General features: G+C 39.3%; 1 protein-coding gene across 1 annotated transcript in view; it reads right to left on the bottom strand.

Moving 5' to 3' along the window:
- ITPR2 (inositol 1,4,5-trisphosphate receptor type 2) overlaps positions 1 to 23,281 on the bottom strand; it is a 283,088-nt gene that overhangs the window by 245,582 nt on the left and 14,225 nt on the right. The window contains exon 3 of the mRNA XM_026864631.1: positions 7,766 to 7,836. Within this exon, the coding sequence (XP_026720432.1) occupies positions 7,766 to 7,836 (71 nt within the window). The remainder of the gene's footprint in view (positions 1 to 7,765; positions 7,837 to 23,281) is intronic.

Genomic DNA, 23,281 nt, shown 5'->3' with positions numbered 1-23,281 from the left:
GTGCTGTCCTACTCACTATCTAATTTCCAGAGCAAGTTTAACATCTGCAGTTGCTAAGTACCTAGGACTTGTTCCAGCTCTCCAATCCACAACAGCACATGTGGGAAGTTGTGGTGAGAAACGTTTCCTTCAGTGTCAAATTCACAACCTCTCTGTAGAAGATGCTAGATACCAAGGCATATCCTATTCTCATTTTCAACACTGTCAATACAGTGGAATTAGTCTTTCACAAAGGGGGGGAAAGGAGGAGATTTTGTTCCTCCGAGGTAAATCCAACATACCCATATCCTCACAGCCTGTGAGGAGTTACTGAAACCATGTTACAGTAGGAACACCTCTTGTAACAAAACAGAAGAGGAAAGGGAAATCTAGTGTGAAGACAGGCCTTGCCTTTCCTAAGTAAAAATGAACTCTCATTACTTAAAATAAACCGGGAAGCTCTCTCAACTACAATCAGACCCAGCTAAGTTGATGTTAGTGTTGTCAAAACCACTAGAGTAACACCATGACACATGTTCCTCCCACCACCTGCATCCCCAGAGCTGACAGTTTGCAGCAGTGTTGGCTCTCAAGCCATGAACTAAACTGCAAAGCTTTTAATTCTGTAAATATGACATTTGGCCTCTCATGTATTGGCCATCATTATAGCAAGCTTTCCATTGCATTGCCTCTTCCCTTCATAGCCATTGATCTTCCCCTACTATCCACAGTGACAAAACTTGTTCATACAAAAACCACCATCAGTGGTAGAACTTTCCTTGGCACTGACCTAAAGGCCTCATTGATTTGCTCCCTTATCACAGCCCTAAATTGCTGTTCCTAGGATATATTGCAAATCTTTATCAAAGCACATACAGCCACATTGCAAGGGTGTTTACTTTCATTTCAATAGGGAATGTTTACAATGAGAACTAAATCATACAACCTAGAGTACATAACTACAGGTAACTTTTACAATATCCTGGACACCAAAAAAAAAAAAAAGCTAACAATTACAAAATGCTGTATGTTGTAGGAGATTTAATTTTGAGTATCAGGATTTCAGCTCATAAGACAAAATCTCTGCTATTATTTTCTGTAAGAATCCATAATTAACGTGCCTTCTCAGGAGACTTCATGAAACACTTATTTCTGGGAAGTAACTGATGCGTGCTAGCTGCTGCTTGCAAGCAGTTGGTGCCTGCAAGCTGAGGCCTGTAACAAGTAGTGATAAGAGAAGCATTCCATCATACCTTATGTGGTCATGTTGTACCTAGTTGTGTATACCTGGAAGTCTCAAAGGGGGAAATATTAAATTCTTTTACCAAACAATGTTTAATTTTGTATTTAACAAAGCCTGAGTGATTAAGATGTACAGAGAAAATATCCTAATCTTGAGAATAGATACAGCCTGGCAGAAATGCTCAAAAAAGGCAGATAAGAAGGAACAGCCTGGCCAGACAACATCCAAGGAGAAGAAATTGTCCTCAAAGACTCATGACCATAAAAGGGAAAAAGGAGACGATGGCTAACTCCCCAAACGACCACTGACAACCACCCTAGATCCCCATGCATGTGTAGTGTAGTTTTGCAACACCAGCGCTATGTAAATATAGTAGATAGGCAGAAAGGTGGAGATTTCTTGGAAAAGGTATGACTATTCATGTCTTTAAGGTATATAAAGGACGAACTTTTGTTTTAGTGTATGCACTTTAAGTGGAATGAACCCCCACGCATCCAGCGCTGCAATAAAGTTTGAAGTTTTAGAAGGCAGACAGTCTAAGACTTAGAGAGTTCTTTTGAGAACAAATTTACAATAACATAACAATACCTTCTTTTCATAGGACTAGTCTTCATTTATCAGTTACTCTCCACACATCCTGCTACTTGAATAAACACACCACTTCCCACCCTCACGCAGAGTCTCAAAGCACAGTGTTACCACACAGCAGAGAAATGCAAGATGTGCAGTCACTACTGTGTGGGTCTGCCTCCCAAAAGGGGGTGAATTCTTCCTAATGATAGTTCTCAAAGAAGAGGAAATGTAAAGCAGGCGCTAGAAAACCTCAGCCACCACACATCTGTAGCTATGCTACACGACACAGCTCTCTTGATTTCCAATCTAGTGCTTTAGAAGCTTAACTACCAATAACTTTTTTAAAATAAGTATTTCAACTGTATTTTCCTCAATTTATAGACAAAAAAATCCCCATATGCTTTGTTTCCAGACAAGCTTTTCCCTATTTTTTGTTAAGATTCCAGATACATTAATAATAGGTCATCTCATTATTTTTAAATGTTTTTTTTCCAATCACTTTTATTAGAGTAGCAATAGGATACTATATAAATGCAAGCTTTGTGGTCCTAAACATCGGAGGAGGAAGGAAGCAGTGCCTGCCCTTGAGAAGTTATAGTTTAAATAAATAGGAAAAAAGAGACACTGAGGCATAAGATTATAAAGCAATTTTCCAGCACACACAGTAGATCAAAAGCTCAGATCTCTTGAAGGTCAGTTTAGCAACCCACTCATGAAACAGACCATCTCTTTTAATTTCTCCAGACATTCTTGGATAGTACTAGTTCCTAACTCATTACTTTAGTTTTACTTAAATGCTTCCCTTCCTGAGGAATTAAGTAGGCTCTACCAGAGGTAAACAAGAAGCTTTAAAACAAATAGCTTAAAAGCATCAGCAAGTTTCACTTACTGCACTCTAATGCATTCAGCTTCTGTAGTTTCATCAATTTTCTCATACCCACAAAATCTTCCAGGCAAAATTTCAATTACTTGTGCATGAAGTGGAAATGATGAAAATGAGAAACATGGCCCACAACAGCCCACATGCACATTTTTAAAACAATACAAATCACTTCAATTTTCTTTACAAAATGGAAAAAAAGGAGCTCTCTCTGGTCACACTCCAGGCTTAACCTCCTACACTATACCTTGAATTATTAGAAAGGAAGGAAATACGACAAATTATCAGTGCTGAGGCACATATCAATTACTCATTTTATGGGAGGGAAAAAGACCTTTATTAATCAGAACAATCAAAAAGATGGAATGCATTAACTCCCAGTGTGCGGGAGACAATCCACAGAGGCTGCACTGAGCACAGAACTGACCATCTGCCCGAGCCTACGAATGTGCACAAAACATCGGTCTTCAAAAGGCAACAGTGGGTGGAACAACCACACACAGCACATCCTCTGAGCAAAAAAGTAACTACGCTCAGGAAGTCTGAAAAGGAAAATAACTCATATTATGCCTTTTAAATGTTTCTTGATATTGGATAAAGATGGCTTAGAACAGTATTTGTCAGATGCTTTCTCTCCCTGCCCCCCCTTCTATTTTTTTGTAAGTGTTAGAAATTCAACTCTTGCCCATCATTGAAGACTTTTGTGATAGAGAAACACATCACACAGCTTTACTTAAAACAGCAGGCTGACAAATGAGTAAGTGAAAGTGATAGGGCTATGGAATCACGGTGTGTACACACCTATCTGTTTAAAAAAAAAAAAAATAAATACAAACCAAACCACAGAAAGGTAAAAAAGAGCTGAAGCAAGCAAAGAAAGGGAGGAATGTGAGGCAGCAAGGACTGGGGCAATGAAGAGTCCCAAGGAGGACAGCAGAAAAAGCAATCAGGAGTTGGAATAAAATGAAAGCAATTATGGAACTGAGAGAAACAAGAAGAAAACACAAGGACAAACCAAAATGGTGTAGAAGGCAGCAAGTAAAAAGGAAAATGGCAGATAGCAGAGGAAAGGGTAGGAGGAGGAAAGGAGAGAGAGCACAGAGGAACATAATGAAAGGGAGAGAAGAGGAAAGAACAATATCAGAAAAATCTTAGAACAGACAAAAAAATCGAGAGAAAGACAAGAGGACAATATGTAAGAACTTGGACATCACTTTCCTCACAGATGCCTCAAGAAAAAGGGGTATAAAATGTAAGAAAGTTTAAATCAGTTTAAGAACTTAGGTCATTTTATGTTTAAAATAGAAGAGAAACTTGTGCTCCTTTTTTCAGCGTTGCTAAATTTGACCAACAAGCAGGTCTTATTTATGCTATTTTACACCTTGGGAGCTGAAAGTGTTTCCCACTGAAGATAACAGCAACAAGCCAAAGTGTGTTTAACATCACAGTCTAAGAAAACTTGCAGTTCTGTTGCTCATGATGTGATTTTTCTTCAGAGGTACAAGAGTTCTGGCACACACTATTATTCTTCCTACCCTCTGTGAACCTGGCCCTGCAGCGGGGTAAGCATTTCCATCACAACACTAGATGGAATTGAGAATTAGGACAAGAAGCACCTGGCTTGATCAATCCCTTAAATTCAACTGTAAAACAGTAAATGCTTTTTTTTTTTTTTTTTCAACATACCTCAGGAAACATGTGTGGGACCCAATTCTGCCCTCTTTTGCACTGATGCAAATCTGGATATTCACACTGATGGACACAGAACCACTCCAGGCTCATTGCAGTATGACTAAAGGGGAAATCTGGACCATAGCTTCTTTGTATGGACACAAAATGAAAACCAACCACAGATTTCCTTAGCTTAAAAATACTCAATTTTGTAGGATGTTCTGAAACAATTAGAATAGCTACATCCATAAAAAAAAAAAAAAAAAAGTAAACACATAACAAAACCAAAAACTGCTATTGAGGCACCCCCTTTATGTAGGCTTTCAGTTCAGGCCAACAGCTCAGTACCTAAATTTGATCTCTGAATGAACTCTGTAGGACGGATACAAGTAGTTAGAAAACACAGTCCTTTGGGGTTTTTTTCTGTTGGGGAAAGGGTTAATAAAATATTACCAAAAAAGAGAAAACATAGTTCTCTGATGTTGATTTTTAGAGTCAGTCCTTGGAATCTAAACATCTTGCTAGAAAAATGCCTTTCTCATACTTCTTTGACTCTTAGGTCGTGCTCTAACCTCAAACCAATGCCAGTTCAGCTATCAGTGATAAAAACATTGTAAACCATACAGACAGCAGTTCCTGTTACTAGAGAGGCCCTACTCTTCCTACTTATGTCTAATCATTCAATTAATCATTTATGCCTATGTCTTCTCTTTATGTCAAGAACCTACTCAAAGCAGGTTTTGTTTGTTTTATTAACTTTGCCATTTTAATGGAATGCTATTTCCCAGAAGATTCAGGGGAGGATGTTTTTTCCCATGTTTCTTGGTTATAAGAACAACATCCAGCAACTCTTCTGTTGCTCTTGAGCAGAGCTAAGATATTTAACAATTAGGGCAGAAATGTGGGTTTGATTACTCCCATAATACAGACACCTCCATAGTACCAGGCACTAAATCCCAATTAGAGAGCAAGTTTCTGCTGTGTTCTCAGTAAAACCCCTGCTATTCTCACACTTAGAATTTGACTTGTAATATGAAGGAGAAAACAACAAAACAATGGTTTTTATCTTTGTTTTAGCCATTCTCCTGAATGCCACTTCATTACATGTACCTGATGCAGCATGAAAACACAAGATGCAGCCCCTAACAATATAATCATGATGTTATAGCATAGTGAGTGGATTGCATCAATTAAGGTGACAAAACTCACTTTTTTGCTAATTTAGCTTCTCTTATAGACAGATTTCATCTAAATTTTCACACTACCACAATGCTAAAAATAGATAAGCAAGCCATTTCAAAATTGTTAGGTATATACATCCCAAATCAAAAAGAGGTAAGGAGTGACAAAAGGAGAGGCAGCTGGAGCCAAAGGGAGCTAAAAAGTCAGTAGTGAGGAGAAGGAAAGTAGCTAGTAACAAATTTTGGGGCAAGGAAGGAAAGGGAGAAATAAATGATCTGAGTTAGAGAAAAGGAAAGGCTAGATACTGTGGGGAAGAGGGAACAGAGGAAACTAGAAATAAAGGGATGTGTTATGCAAGCAACAGACAGATGTTGCAATAGAGAACAAAGCCAAAACTGTCTACAATTAATAGAAAACATTCCCCTACAGAAGGTGGGATGTAACTCAGGAGTACATTCCCCCAGCAGCAGAAATCAGCTGTACATCTTGCCTGTGTCTTGTCCCCTTCTGACATCTCATCTACCTACTACACATGTAGTCCTGCCACCACTGATGGCATGACAGTAGTGCTGAGGGTTCAATAACCTTGCACCCTGGATCAAAGTGCCCAGACTTCTTGATACTGTTGAAATCACCTTTTTTTTTTTTTTTTTTTTTTTTTTTTTTTTTTTTTTTTCCCTTAAAAAAAACCCTAAACACAGAACACTCAACTTCTCCCTTCTTTGCCTTTTCAAGTTAGGAAAGAACATGTCAGAACTGTGATAAACTGTACTGAAGTTATAAAACCAAGCCTTCAAACATCAGACAATGAAAAAAGTTAAGGCTGTCTTTTTAACCTCCTTGATGCTAGACATTTGGATGTATTCTGCAATTATGCTACTGCATGCAAACCTATTCCAGTGACTCCTGTCTCATCTGGACATGTTCTACTTTGGGAACACATCAGGGTGGTGAAGTGCCAGAAATACTGTCCAAAGAGCCTCCACCTGAAATTCTGTGCAACCTAGAAGATGTGAATTAAACATGTATTTGCAGGCAGTGAGAGGATGAAATCACAGTTAGCTAGCCTGAAAGCCACACTGGAGAACTAGATGCTATCCCCATCTCTGCTACAAAGCTATTCTGTGACATCACGCAAGTGACTGGAATTTATTACTACTAGTTTCTAAATATACATCCTCACTTTCTCAGTTTCCAAGATCTGCTGATGTGCTGAATGCTCACAGCTGGAACTGGAACTGCTGATGCTTCCTGAATATATAATGGAAAAAATCTTGAATACTTTGTGAAAGCAAAACTTCAGTCTCTTAATATTTTAAACACCACTTTTTTTTTTGCAATAATAGCATATACATACAACAGTATCATAAATCCTGGAAATGTATTAATATGGTTAAGAATGTCACTGCAACCCTTTGAGACAGATACAAGCAGCCATAACATACATTTCCCTTGTTCTAAACCAGCCAAGCCATAACTGTCTTTATCTCATAACAGGTGTGAATCCAAGATCATTTAAGTCAAAAGGTCTGGATCAGGCTAGTAAGGCTCTACTTTGTCACAGCTAGAGCCAATCACTTAAACCAAGTACAGATAAGACTGAGAGGTTTTATTTCCTTCCCTGCATATCAACACACAGAACAGCTGATACCACAGGAGTATCTTTTAGCACTCAAGAATTAGAAACTGCATGTTGTCAGTGCATTGTTATTTTTCCAATAAGCAGAACAGCAAAATTATCCAAATCTACAAGGTCATATCTAAGCAAGTCAAGAAACATCAGATATGGTTTTAAGCAAAACAAAAAGTCAATAAAATATTTGGGGGTAGTTCTTAAAATATTGTCTTCTCTTTTTAAAAAAATAAACAAACCAGCAGCTCAAGTAGTTTTGAACATCACAAGCTTGTTTCCCATTTACAGTAAGAGCAAGGCTAAAGCAAGGAGCTGGTGACACAGTGGGGGAATCAGTGTTCAGTGTACAAAGCAGAGCAACCAACTCCTGGACTACAAGAAAACTAGTCCCTTTCCCCATGTTTTCCACCCACCCCTTGTGCCTTTGCTGATTTGTTATTTAGTTCTCAAAATCTGGCATTCATATTCCAGTTTGAAACCTCAGCAATGTGTTCACAAACCATGAAGGCATCTGAGAAGTTACATGTCTGGTAAGGTGAAGTGCCCAAGGAGTTAGAACATGCATCAGTCACTCATTTAAAAAAAAGAATCCCCAGTTACCAACCTCTGAACTTCTTTGGAGGATTAGCAAGGTCACCTGCCTCTGGCTGAACCACACACCGGTCATCCACTAACCTAGAAAAACAAAAGTTATTACACTTACTAAAACATGCATTTTACACCAGTGTATATAAATGCAGAGACATACCTGTCACACCACAGATACAGAAGCTTACCCATTTAAATAAAAAAATAGCTGAATAATAGAGTTTCTAAGGTACTACGAATAACCAAGAAAGATGATTTCTTCTATTGCACTAAATTATGGCCTATGTTTCAGATCCCACTTCATTTAAATCTGGTTAAAGTCCTTTTGTTACACTGTGTACATTGATGTTACATGTAAAATTCTTGTTTCCTTTTGTTCAAGACCATCAATCCTGAATCAGAAACAGTTTGTTTTTCTGCTGTTGTCAGATTTTCACAACCATTACCCTAGGGCATAGTCCAAAATCCATCAAAATCAACAGAAAGACTCAGCCACTTAAATGAGCCCTGGAAAAAGACCTCAAAGAAAAATGCTGGGAAGGCACACTTGTATCCGATATGAGAAAGGACATTTAAAGCACTGTGGGTTAGCTTGGCCCTATACTTGCAAGCTGTCCTGTGCCTGCAGATTTCTGCATCCCCACTAAGAACTTTAAGGGGATGCACAGTAAACAGCCTTCACATGGGTACAAGAATAGATGTGGATCTGCTTACACAATCAGGACATGCAGGGGGCTTTCTCCAATGACTTGCTGTTTCCTAACACTGTTTTATCTAGAATTTGAATCAGGAATCTGATAAAGCACCTTGGATTTTAGTCTTTAAACATTCTGCTATTCTTCTTCACCATTTCCAATCTTTTTCCTCTTTCCATGTAGAATTAAGGTTGAGCTTTGACCAAAACTCACAGGACCACATTTTCCTTTGCTAAAATGAATAAGCATCTATTTAATTCACAACAGAAAATCTAAAATAAAATATATATCTCACAATATTTTCAAAGTTAAATAAACAATAAAATTCAAAAATATGAATTGTTAATCTTATCACAGAACTTCCTAAACATAAATCCAGCTTCCTTTCAGGAAGCATGCTGTACATAATCTGTCTGTTTTAAACAATTATTCAGGAAAAAATCATGTTTAAGGACACACTACTGCCCTGCTACTTCAAAACAGTCAGGAAATTGCCAGAAAAAAAGCACAATTTGGGTTCAGCCAAATTACACAACAGATTAATTCAGTTTTCACTCAAGTCAATGAAGGCTTTACATCTAGCCATGAGCACAGGAAGACTGATCCCCCATGCCCATTAATCTTCTACCTCTAGCAAACTGACTGCTGACAAGCTGTCCACTGTGGTTGCAGCTCCCAGACACAGAAGTGGAAAGAATAAAGAATTCTGCAAGTCAGCAACTCGGATCTCATAATACACTTGGATGCAAATGTGAGGTGTCAATGAGGAAGGAGAATTGAAGTAACAGTTCCAGGAGCAGGCGGGGGACCTGCCATGGCAGAGTTGTGTTTTTCAGTCTAGGTTAGGTCAGGCTTAACAAGAACAAAGTGAGGTTTGGAAAGCAGGACTTAGGAAGAGTCAGTCCTGCAAGATGCCCTCTGTCTATGATCTAATGGGTCAAAGCTTCCTATAAACAGCACCTAAAACCTGAGACGGGGAGTCTAAACAATCTTAGGTTGATAGTGCAAGGCCTGCGCAAAAACAAGGGGAGGCGTATGGGACTGTTCGAAAAAGACATACCAAATACTGATAACGTTGCTAGGCGATTATCTCCTAGCCCAAAGAGAAGTCCCCCCTAGTCTTTGAAGAACAGACTACCCCAAAACACTGGCCTGGAAGAAAGCCAGAGAACAACTGAGGCTGCGCAGAGCGACAGGGTAAAAAGTTCATCAGAGAGGAAGAAGAGGTACTTCATCTTTACGACCCCTCCCCAGGAGATTGCGACCCCAGCCCGGAGCTTGGAGAGCTCATCGTGCAGGTGCAAGAGGAGGGGACCTGATTACCATGAGAAGCGAGGGGAGGCGGGGGTAGACTATGTATATGTATAGGTGTTTTATGAGTATGCACTGTTTTGTTACATATAAGCCGGACGGGAGCTGCAAACGATGTGCATGCTTGTGGTGGAGCGATCCCCCATGCACCCAGCGCTGAATAAACATACCTACTTTATAACTCCAACAGTTATAGAGTGATTTCTCCGCAAAACAAAACCTGGAGTCACAGAAGAAACAGGGCTGGAAAGGACCACCTTAATAGAAGCTTTGACAAAGGATTTCAATGCCAAGAAGTACTCTCCCCTCAAAAAAATCTCCTAAAGGCCTTCTGACTGAACCCATAAGGTTTGACCCTTAAGCACAATAGGACAATAATACCTTGGAAGCTGAGTATAATTCACAAGGAACATCTTGTGTCCCTTGGTGACAACTTGCACACCCTTGTGACAACTATTACTGTTTGAAATGTGAAACTTGAATCATGGCACCACATCACTGTAACAAGACATATAGAAAAGAAGGTGCTGTGCTGGGAAAAACAAACAAGATCCTGCACATTCTCTGAGCCAGTTAGCTGCAGTTTTCAAACACATTAAACTTCCAAGGCTCAGATAATAGACATTTAACAATATCAATCCCTTTCATTTAAGTATTCTCTAAAGGCACAAACATACAGACCATAAATGAGTTCTGCAGGCATTAGGAACCAAAGACATCAGACAAAACAAAGGAGAAAGGAACTGCTGCTATTCCCATGCTATAGACACAGAATGATAGCACAGAAAGATTAACTGACATGTGGCAGGAGAGTGGCATGACAGACCAGAAACATCATCTCCTGAGTCCTTGCTCAGTGTCTCAGGTTCTGACACCTTTGTTTCTTGCAAAGTATCTTACAATGCCGGACAAAAACCTGAATAAAGTATTGCTTTGTCTATATAGCAGTCTTACAACAATTTAATCCCCAAAATTTCCATATCATTATATTCATCCTGTATTCCAACAGTATGTCCTTCAAAAAAGTTCAGTAGCTACGGGTTTACTGTGGAGGTACTTGTTACGGTACTGTAGTGAGAGTTGAGTTGCACACTGCACCTGATGCAAGACTTCAGCCTGATATGTAGACTGAACAGAAGGGCTCTTCAAAACACAGACCACTTCCTCTGATACACAGTTTTATATATTCAAATATATATTTATATATTTTCGTATCGAGTCAAAAGGCAGCTGTTGGTCTGTTACTGAAGCCTGCTAGGTGTCTGTATTAAACAACCAGTAATTCATAACCTTTGTAACCTGCAAACAGTCCATTTGAGATGCGTGAAACTGAACAACAGGCCTGTGCAAAAGATCTTGGGCAAGTGCAGCTTCTGTCAGACCACAGCACAGCACGTTTTAAGACCACTTGCTTGCTGGTTTGCACAGGAGGCCAAAGGGCACCAGACAAAACTCTTCTGATAAAGGCAGAATTTATTCCATTATACCATCAAATCTGCCAGCTATTTAAATACTGATCTACACTATTATGCCAATATTCAAGCCACTATTACCAAAGAAGCTTTAGCAAACTTCAAAGGGTTTAATTCTTCAGCTGAACTGCAGACAATACTGCTTTGTGCCCACTGTTGTCATTCAGTACCTGGCAAATACAACATGTCTGCATTTCAGTTTTTCATATATTGCTGACATATAAATTAAAAAGGAGTTTCCTGCAAATGTATGATATTATTTTATTTGTTCAAGTTCTTCCCTGAACACAATAAATACCTGGTTTGTGCACAATGCCTCCAATTAATTGTTGCACTGCTGTAATAATTAAGTTGTACAGTAGTTCACTGGTGTCTTAAGATAAGTCATCCAAAAAGTCAAAATAATAATTGAGGCCCTGGACTTACGCCTTTGTATTCAGTAATTGCAGAATTAGGATCTGAAAGTAACAGTGTTCATGGGATTACTTGTTTTAGATGTGCAGTCATCGTCCCACTGAAGCCAGTGAAAGTTTTTTTCACTTGCTGCAGAGGAAGCAAGGGCAGCTCCTCACCGTGCTGCCACATGCAGCCAACCTCAGAGACTAGCAGGTATTTAAGCCATTAAAACCTTGTGCTACAGTGTACAAAGCCACATTAAACATGAATTGAAACTATATAAAGCAATACCAAGGAGGTAAAGTGTGCTTCTCAACAGAGGAAGGGGAATAAAGAAAAGGCACCTTTCAGCTCTCTTAGCATTAGTCAAGATAGCGCACCATATCATGTGAAGTGGTCAAAGCATGAACCTGCAGAGTCCTGCACCTATCTTCCTCTCCCTTCATTTTCCCCCCATCATCTGATGGTGTTAAATCTGTCCTTTTTCACCACATGTAAAGCCAAACATGTATAAGTATTCAGTTTAGGAATACCTTGCAGCAATTAATTCCATGTATAAGGTGGCACCTGTGTAAACATATTTACAAAGCTTCAAATATAACACCTCTCATTTTTGTCATTTCAGTAACAAAAGAACAGGATCAACTTCTCTCAAAACTATTCATCACTTGTATTTAGAACTTGCCCAATATAAACAACTTCAAATTTCCCATACAGCTTCTAATATCGCTCTGCTCCCTGGGCACTGGGCAGAAGCAGGGAAACAATAACTTGCAGTAATTCTCACTATTTTTTTCTACTGGGTAGAGCAGCAGACTTTGTAGGGACTTTCACTGAAATAAAGAAATCAGAATGAGTCTGTGAAGAACCAGCGGGGTTGTCACTGTGTATTTGGGGAAACAGGAAGAAGGACACACTGATGAGAGAAGCAGGACTAAGAGGTAGCAGTATAACTGATAAGGCAGGTATGTTGGCAGAAAAGACTAATGGTTTTACCTGGGTTTACAGGTATGAATCCTATATGCTGGATGAGGCTTCACATCCTACAGGCTCCTCTGATTACCCGACACTGGCTAAAGGTAAATACATCAAAGGTTTCTAGCAACTTGAAGATGTAGTGCAAGAGTCAAGGAAAAGTTGCATAGTGATTATCCTAGAAAAACTGTTCACAGCAATGAGTTATTTTACACTCACTACTGAGACACAGTTGCATTCTGGAGGAACAAAAAACAATGTAAAAAAAAAAAAAGGATTTCATGAATTTTAGGGCTCTTTATAACGTAAGGTACTTTTTAGATTGTCAAAGAAAGCACTTGCATAATACTTATTTATCCTAGCTTTGTGCCTTCAATTTAAAAAAATATCATCCTGAAATGTATTTTATCTTTTCCTGCCAACAGACTTCCACTTTTCATAGCCCATATTATTAAGCAAAACAATACTTAAACAAACACACGAGCACACAGACTCTCTCATACATGTAACTATACATAAATGCCTATATGTGCCTAACTTGTTAAAAAATACAAGACCCAGCTACTGTCATCTAACTATTATAATACATAGGGGGTAAATAGAACTCAGTTTGGTATTCTTTACTCCTCAAATAGCTGAATAAACCAAGTTAGAGGCAGTATCTTGAATCTAAGATACTCAGTAGCTCAGCTTTTACTATCTTAACAGTATCAACATTTCACTGACTTTCTGAGTAGCATAAGGCCTGACAGCAGCAGGAAGAGGGGGCAATGTTGCTCACAGACATCAGCAAGAAGAGCTGGATATTTTAATTGTCAGTGGAGCCAAGCAATATCTTTGCTCAACATGAGCTCATAAATCATGCTGAGGTTACATCCCAAAGACACATAACCTCAACACCCCCTCATGAACGAAGGACCAGCCCTCAAAGCCCTTCCTTTGCTTCTCAGGCATCCCTTCACATACACAACCTTCTTATCAGAAACACACCTCCAGAGCACCTTCCACCCAACACACGTCTTCCCTTCTTAACTGCAGCTCTCATTTGCAAAGCCTCTACTGTGCTCCACACATCTCAGCACACAGTAACCACTCAGGAAGAGAAGTAATGGTCATATCACTAAGCAGCCAACCAATAATGAACAATAGGTTATTAAAATTTTGCTGCCCTGGAAATCAAGTATCAAATACCTAAGTGTCAAAACAATCAGGTCCACCCAATTCTTCTCAAAGTCCACTCATTTTTCATTTCACTGAGTCTCTTATCAGGCATCTAGGTCAGCCCACTTCTTGCCTGCTTCAAGCAGTTTCCTGACAAAAATCTATAGTCATCATACCTCGCCCTTCCCAAAATATGAGTTCATACTCCTTTTTGACTACCAGTCCTGATTCAAATGATTTACAGCTCTACAATTTAGCTCCACTGTATGAAGTTTGTCTTTTTTCCTGTCTCCTTCCTTTCCAAAGCCAATTTTTTCATCTGCAACCTTTTAGGGTCTCCTACATTAACTCCAGCTTGCACAGAAAATAAAAAGGATTTTCCTTGTGCTTACAGCAAGGCTGTTAAGCTTCTGTACCATTTAGGAAGATCACAAGTTAAAAATCTCTTTTAATAAATGGGAGGATCACAGTATATTTAAGCAAGAAGTGCATTACATGCCAATGAGGTGCAGCAGCACAGAGGGAGGCTAGAAAGTCTGACTCCTGCCTGCCTTAAACTTTAGCAATTTTATCCTTTTCTTTCTGAAGAAATTTTAATTGCTACAAACACAAAGCTTCCCACAGGTTGAAATAAGCTATTAAATGAATGTCCCTACTCTAGGAAAACAAACTTCCATGCATCTAAAATATTCCAAACTTCTCAAAGTACCTTAAATAGTAAACAAATTTCACCATAACCCATCCTCAGCATAAAACAAGAATGTGGGTGCATTTTAATCTCAGATACACAGATCAGGAACACTCAGCCATTCTCACCATGCTGGAAAATGCTTGCACAGGTCACTTTGAATTGTATTATCAAATGCCTTGGAGACAAGAGGGCAGAGAGATACCAAGCCTATACTGGGAAACAAAACAACAGCATGCAAAGAGGCAGCTCCACATTTGCACTAACAATTGCACTAATAATCAGCCCTAAAGGTTTTTTCCTTATCTGATAGTGTATTCATATATTCTTGTAATAATATCCTGCAGGTGTGCATATCGGAGGGGAAAAAAAAAATCCACAGTTTTTGCCTGTTCAATTAAGTAATCCAGCTATAAATCCTGAATGTCACTTTGTTATTCTTTTGTATTGTATTATATCCAGTCATGCTTTCGGCTTGTAAAAGGTTTAAAAATCTCTTCAGTAGAATTTGTTTATCCCTTTTTAAAGTTACATTTAGATTTAAAACATTGTGCAAATTAAAATAAATTATAAGAATAAATTATTAGAGTAAAATAAAGCATTATTTGAAGATTACAGTGGAGGGGAGAAAAGATGATTCTTCAATTTTAGTCTCAGTTTTGCAATTTTCTTGTCCTGCATAATAGGCAAGTCATTTATGCATAAGGAAAACAGTACTGAGTTTAGCTTGGGCATACTAATTTTTGACAAGTAAATAAACATTCACACAGTGTTTCAAGATCCTCACATCAATACAATATACATTAAGGCACTTTTCAGTGGTGCCATGTATACATACTTTCTGATGTCAAAAGTGGACTTGGGAACTTGCAGTGAATGAAGGTGTCCCAGCCCATCCCACCCAGCTCATTTCCCCAGTCACACAAAGTCCTGCTTTACTTTGAAATGCTGGTACTCTGGTCCCAGGCTTGTTATGGCTTCTGTCTCAGTACCTTTGAAAAAGAAATTACATTGCCATAAAACGAAGGAAATGTCTGATTTCTTTTTTTTTTTTTTCCCCAAATAAAATTCTATCGTACAAGTATGTTGTGATAGCCTAAAGGCATTCAATAGAAGAAAAGTTTGCACAGGAAAACACACTCTTTTGGATGAAAATTGTATTAAGACATTCTTTTAAAGCTAAGAAATGGAAAGGATGAGTATTAGGAAAGCTTGCTGAAAGCAGTAGTGGCTTGCAGAACATAGGCTCACTAACAATATGCACCACCTGGGAGATTGGACAATTTTTCCATTACTAACATTTTCTTTTTTGGGTGAAATCTTAACTATCTTTCAACTTACCTACAAAATATCCACTGATGTGTCTGAGTCCAAGATTTCACCCCAATAATCCTACACTTCCCAAAAGTGCACTGCAGGGTGAAACATTTAAACAAGCAGCAGTGTCAGCACTGAGTGCATGGCTATATTGGAGACTATTCAGGAGGGAACCCACCACTGCCACCAACCAGTGAGTTCACCACTGCCAAAACAAGCTCTCCTGAAGATGGAATGGCAAATGGCATTCTGGTGGCCTCATTTCGGCAATGTAAGCATAAGGTGTCTAGCTCAAATTCATCAGCTGAAATCCTTTTTCAGTCAAGATTGAGACACAGGCATCTCATAACAACGTACTCTAGGGAAAATGTGTGTGGCGGTTTAGGCCCTGACGGGACCGGAGATCACATTGCCGTTGTCCCTCCCCCACCCTCAGGCTGGACAGGTTGGAAGTTAGGCACAAACCCCGGGGTTGGAATAAGGAGACATTTTATACAACACTGTAATAAATAACAATCTGAACAACAATGACAATAGTAACAACAATAAACAGTAGTAATAATAAACAAGATATACAGAGAAATACCACAACGGACACATCCAGCTCGCTGCACATGCTTCCCACGACAAAAGCCACAAAGGAAAACTTCCCATGCTGCCGCGCCGGACCTGACATCAGCATGGTATGAGTAACCCGGCTGGAGATCCCTTCCCACTGCTGGGGAAACTTAACCCTATCCTAGCTGAACCAGGACAATGTATAAAACAGGAGGATGAAAAATATCCTCCGGGTACAGCCTTCCTCTCTCCCTTGTCTATTGGCTACTTGTATAACTCTGAGATGAATAAACTTTGGCAGAATGTGTTAAGTGAGACCCCCAACCACCTCAGGATGGAGGTACTAGCGTTCCAAAAGGCTTTCCTCCTAGTTCAACCTGAACACCTGGCAATTTTTCCTGTGCCTGGCTGAGACACAATTGAAAGACCCAAGTGGACCTGGTTGAGATATTCCTCCTGTCTCCATCCACCTTCCTTCTGTGCACTGCACAACAAAAAAAGACTGATAACACTGCACTCTTGGAGGTACACCCTCACTGCTAGGTTTCCAACAACCAGAGAAAAACATTATGTTAACACGCCTACACGTAGGGTACAAAGAATACACATCTCATGAGGTCTGCAAAGTGTTTTGTTTAAAAGATAGACATCATGATCCACAGTATATATTCAAGGGTGAGAATTTTTATGCTGATGCAGTCTGTCTCAAAAGATTCCAGCCAGTCAGCTGTTGTGGAACAAAAGAGAAAAATCTTACTTCAATTTTGATTAAGTTCACACAACTACTGACCACAAGGACATTTGTGAAGGACAGTTTTAGTTAATTGTACACTAAATGAAGAAGGTAAAGAAATTACTACACTTCTGTTAAAACTGGAAATTTGATCATTTCAAGACAAGACTTTAAGAAGTGGGACACTGTAGAAGTGAACATATGTATTAAAATATTGTAGTTCATTAGCATATTATCATACATTAAAATCCAAAACCACCATCATCTACTCATTAGCTGTTCAACAGTCTAAATGAAGTATTATCCCACATACAGTACTCAGTGGAGGCTTTATATTCATGTTCTTCAGGGCACAGGCCACAGGCCACATACCATGTCCATGATAATCTCCAAATATTCCCTTTATTTATTTTAGGTTTTTAAGTATAATCTAACTTCTGCAGCTCTTCTGCTTATCCCTTACTCTAACTAGCTATATATTGAATGCAAATACTGTAACAAGTCTAGGATTTTGCCAAATACAAACACGATGCTTCTTTAAAAGTAGATCAGAAAAATCAAGATAAACACGTAACTTTAACTCTCCTGGCTTACACCTTACAACTACCCATAACAGGTCTGTCACTCAGCTCTCCCAATGTAAAAAAGCATGGACAAATTAGAATTACTAGGTACATTGACATAACACACATTAGAAACACTGACACTGTGACCACTGTTAACTAAAAATGGGATTTTCAGGACTATGCAAGTCTGCATCTTTACGTGAATTTTAGGCATGTAGTTCACTAGTAAGTCCCTATCAGACTGTGTAGCTTAAATTTATATGGTACATGGTGACTTCAGAAAAGAGGTCCTATCAATAGCTTCACTGGTCTCAAAATCAAGTAGACATGCAGAACTCATCACATGGTTACTATTCAGACAGACAGCAAAGCAAAACCATTGGTAGATAGAAAATAATCACAATCAAAAGAAATTCTACGTTCAGCTTGCACCAGAAGAATGGTTTTTGTTCAGCTTTGTCTACAGCTATGTTTCTATACTGAACATTCAACATTGCTACGTTGAACATTCACTTGAAAAGACTGTCTTGAAGAACCGTGTGTTAATGAAAGGAATTGGAAAGGCTCAATTTGCCACTGTTAACACAACTTAATGAAAACAGAAAGAAAGGTTTACCCTAAAAAATACTGTTGAGAAATGCCAGTATCTGTCCAGTGATCAAAAAGTTACTTCATCACCAAAAATAGCAATGAAGGCATTCACACCTACACATCAAAATGGCAATAATTATTGTGTAAAGGAAGCATAAGCAATAGGAGAGAATTAGAAAACTTACATTTGACTGTAATAGCATAATGTAAAAATACTGTTGTTTAAGTAGAGAAACAAGCCTCAAATACTACTGTAAGGTCTCTAATGAACCTCAATAATTTCTGGAACATTAACATATATCTGGACAAACACATACATACACACAAATTATCAATCCTGCGAACACAACTCGGAATCTAGATCCTGGAAATCACACTAAGTTTCTTCTCCGTTTTGTAACACAAGTAGTAATAATCCGGCAGACCAACCAATGTCACACTGTTTAAAATGTGCATGGAAAACATTTCTTAATCAAAATGCTGTCATTTTACACATTTTGTAGTGCTTATTTCACACAGCAATGGCAAATCTTATATGACTTTTTGCTAAAGTTTAAAAAAAAAAATCCCCTTTTTTAGATAATACAGATACTAAAATACTCTGTATTACAAAATTTGTTATCTGTCAGAATACCAAATGAAGGAATTGCCTCATTTCAGAGGCCTTCAAATGGTGGCATGTCCTGAACCAGTGTGAACATGTATAATTCCACTTAAGTTAGTCAAATGGCACTTTTCTACAGCAGCTAAGCATCTGACCCAGTGCTTTTTTTAATTAATTCTTTAGTGTACCTTCCTTTAGCTGCCCCAGAGGCCGTCTTCAAAGCCAACCAGCACTATTGTGCCACCACAACCATGGAACACAATATGGGCCCCCACCAGCCACGCCCCCCCTTCCACATGGTTGTGCTATATCCTGGCACCAGGGACAAACTTGGGCTTTACACTGGGAACATGAACCTTCCCCAACCACCTTCTTGCTGAGGCAGCACTCTGGAAGTACAGGGCTGTCTGGTTTTGTTTTCAAATAAAAGGAGACAGCTCTCAGTTTAACAGTGTAACCACCGTCAAGTGTGTACCCAATGTGTAATCCAGCTCCCAAAATCCTGCTGCTGGTTTCAGCATTTACTTCTGCCTCCAGGGTCAATGAATTGGTTTGCAGGAATTCACTGAACAAGGTCTGCTCATCCTTTGGTATGTGTCCAGCTTGCACTGATAGTAATGAGAATTATGCATGGTTATTAAAGGGTAGGAGAGAACTTTACATCAACACATTTCAATTCTCTCAACAAAAGATTTTAGGGGTTTTTATTCTCATTTTGCTATGATAAATGTTTACAAATTTCTGCAGCTGGGCCATGTATTTTTGCATATTCTCTTTGCTTTTCTGTTTCTTCTGCAGCAAGTTAAAAATATACCTTCCAAACAGAAACAAGCTGCAAAATTCCAGTGACTCTATTTACTTGTTTTTAAACTGAGCGGAGACAGTTTCCTACTGGAAGAGATCATTTTGGAAGCTTTTTCAGATTGTCTTAAATCTGCTTTCCCAGTTGCTGGGAGCAGCTCTTGGAGCTTTTTGCCACACCTACACCCAACCTGTACATGTTCGCTTAAGAGAGCTACACGTACCAGCACTAAGCAACAACTTGAAGAGGAAATGCTTGGGAAGCAGGAGAGTCAAGAAACAGCAGCCATAAGGAAGATGGCAAAATAGTAGCTTCTGTGCAGGTCTACAGGCAAAGGTGGAAAAAAAAAGCCAATTCATTCCTGCGCTACTTGTGTGAACCTTTCATAAGTAGCATTTTAAAATGGAAAAATGCTGTAATACACAGGTTCAAAACCTCAAAACTGATTCAGACCTTTCTCAAATTGACCACTGTGAAGGCTGTCATTCCCTCTGGTTTTAACACAGCAAGGCAATACTCACAACAGCAAATTTAACATACCCAAGAATGCTCCCAGAGTCTGAGGCCAAGAAGCACGGAAAACCCCACGCCTACCTCCGTAGAACCTCAGTGTTCAAGCCAGGTGACTGCACACTCCAGGAGGAGCTTCCAGGAACCTTCCAGCCTTGTCCCTGCACAGGGTCCAGGGACAGCATTAGTGCAAAAACCATACAAGGAAACAGTCCTAGCAGTTTGCTGGTCCTGACTACTGCATCCCAGCACCCCAGAGAACACATGAGTATGTGTTTGTTTATTAATACAGACATAGCAGAAAAATTTTTTAAATGGTCTCATCTTTGATCTAGTGCTTCCACCAGCGCTCTCAGTACTGACATAGTGAGCTAGGACAGGACGGGATGTGTATCATGACATTAATATCAGAGCAGCAACTCTTAACAAACACTGAAGAGTGCTAACTCACTGGCTGTGCTGTCAGTTGTCCAAACGTTACATCATCTTCTAAGGTGTGTATTAACAACAAGCTCTGTTACAAAGAAATCAGTTTAGCCTCTAATTGTAAGGCCCCAGTTCTGCAGCATTCTTCTCAGCTGAAGGAAATGCTTTCCAGGTCTCCTTGTACAGCTTATCCTGACACCATAACAGGAAAAACACCTGCAATTAATCTCTATTCAGAGAAGTGGAGTCCTTTATCACTTACATACACTTACTGGGAATTAACTGGAAGAGAGACAAAGACATCACTTCTAGAAAAGCCTGTGCTTCAGTGATACGGTGAATAGAAGACTGGCATCCACTTCACTTTTCCTTTCAAGTGTATTACTGCTGTACGCAGGCTTATAACGCTCATGTTGCAGTTTCATAAAATTCATGGGTTTACAGATGCGGACTATGTTTTACCTGAGAAAAAGAAGCATGGTTCCTCCTTCTCAATCAGTGAGTGAAAAGCACTGTTATTCTCAAACACAATCCAGGCACACACAGTGGACCTCCTCCCTCCTTGAGTCAAAGTATATATCTCACAAGGCAACAGCAAACCAGCTTGAGGGTTATAAGTAACTTGTGTAGCAAAAGTTTTTCAAGTCAAAGTAATCAACTCTAGAAGAACTGTGATGGTATCATACATTTTATTCCAAATCTTGTGATTTTTGGTATTTTTTCTGTTGGTCTACTTCCTGATATCAGTATATGAATATATATTAAAAAACCCTCTGCTTCCATTGAAAAGGAAAAGAGCATGCATTTCTTGCTGTCACCACTGCCCAGAGAAATGTGAAGAACAGCCTTCATCTCCAAAAGCTCAAAAACCAGAAGACCAAAAGAATGAATCTGTGCACGATTACTTTTTTAAAAATCTCACAATTTTTCAAACCCCTCTCTTTTGTTTGTGGGGGATCTGACTCATAATTTTCAGACACAAACAGGAAGCACTGCAGACATCCCCAAGTATTTCCTCTCTGCATGCTCCCCCCCCCCCCCCCCCCTTGATAATTTTCCCCATGAGAAAAGCAGGCAGTGGGACGGTACACTGGCAGAGCTCCAAGCCTCAGGAAGCACAAGGTGGCAGGAGTCCTGCACCCACTAAAGTGAGGGGAGGAGGGAAGAACAATATTCACAGTGACAGAAGAAAGAACCTGGTTTGAAGAAGACCAGTTCCCTGTGGCAACTGCATGAAGCAAGGTGAGAATACGGTGGGAGATGGAGTAAGAAGTCATCATTACTTACTCCTACATGACCACTGTGGTGGGGACCATGGAGGCATGCAATACGAAGCTACCTGTTTCCCTTTTCAGGTATGTCAGCTCTCAGGCTACTCTTTATTTTCTTAATAGAAAAAATAAGTAATTGGGATACATTTTAGCAGCCCCTCCCAGGAAGAATGCATTCCACCGTTCAGGGTACTTTGTGTATTCCATCTCTCTGTGTCAGTGTACAGTCTGAAATGGAATTACAGGCAAGCCTGCCATCCTGAGGTTTATATCCCTGTCACCCTGGTTCCCGTAGGGACTTTGTGGCAGCAAGGTTGCCCTACTACTGGACAGTTTCCCTGCTAGGGAAACCTGGACGCAAAAAAAGCATACCAAAGTTCACATTGTTTCAAGTTAAACAAACTAACTGGTGTACTCAACCCCCATTTAAAAAGACCTGCTAGAGTCAACCTAATATTGTGTAATAATATTCAGCACAGTAAAACTACTCTAACCTTTTCCTTATCGCTCCACAACCCTCTTGGACACATTATCACAAGAAGTTAACTGTCTGGCACATTAAGAATAAAAACCTGCTCACTGCCTTAGCTATGATTCCCTATTCATTTGGGCATAATAAATAATACTACTAAGCTATAAGATGATCTGAAAGATAGTAGAGCACCCCACCCAAAAATTAGCTCCATTTTCATAATCTTTCTAGATTTTATTACATAATCAAAAAGCCAACCGACTACCTCTGTGGTGCAGCTATATGTATAGTTACAGAGTTCTTTCTCCAAGCCAAACAGCACCACATTGTCTGAGGTAATCTTATCCACTCACATCGACAATTAGTCTGCTATATTTTCATTAACACTTCCATTTAAGAGGATATTGAGATGCTTCAGCCAGAGTGGCAGAAGGTCTGGCTTCCTGCTGAAACAGACATGTTCTTCTCAAGCTTCTTGTCTGATTGGAAATCATAGCTGCCAGCCTTCTCGCAGGTACCTTTCTAAAGCATAACTGTCTATTGTTTTTGATTTGACACATGGAAATAAAATATCATGTGTTCAGGTGATGCCTGACACTTTTTTGAGTTACAAGACTCAGAGATCACAACATTCAATAAAAGGACTATAGCTGACCCAAATGTAGGAAAAGACAAAAGTAAACATTGAGATAGTTCATTCATGTTACCACCTCTCAGAGCCTGTCTCTAAACAAGTCAGCTCTATTAGCACAAATCATCTAAATTGTTTAAGTATATGAACTCATATTGCTTAGAGAAGCACTCAAACTCTTTTGATGGTGAACAGCGACATGCAGACACTGATAAAAAATAGCTTGCAGAGTAAATGTATATCCGCAGTGGTTTGAAAAACTATTCACCAAGTCAAAAGGCACGATAACCACTGGCGCCAGAGTTTACTCTCATATAAATTCTTCCATCAGCATAGTGCCCTAAATAAGACAT

The sequence above is a fragment of the Athene cunicularia genome (assembly GCF_003259725.1).
Source record: "Athene cunicularia isolate RWA chromosome 1 unlocalized genomic scaffold, athCun1 chr1_part2, whole genome shotgun sequence".
NCBI classification, from domain to species: Eukaryota; Metazoa; Chordata; class Aves; order Strigiformes; family Strigidae; genus Athene; species Athene cunicularia.
The sequence above is the reverse complement of the archived record's forward strand: the minus strand, read 5'-3'. Positions and strand labels throughout refer to the sequence as shown.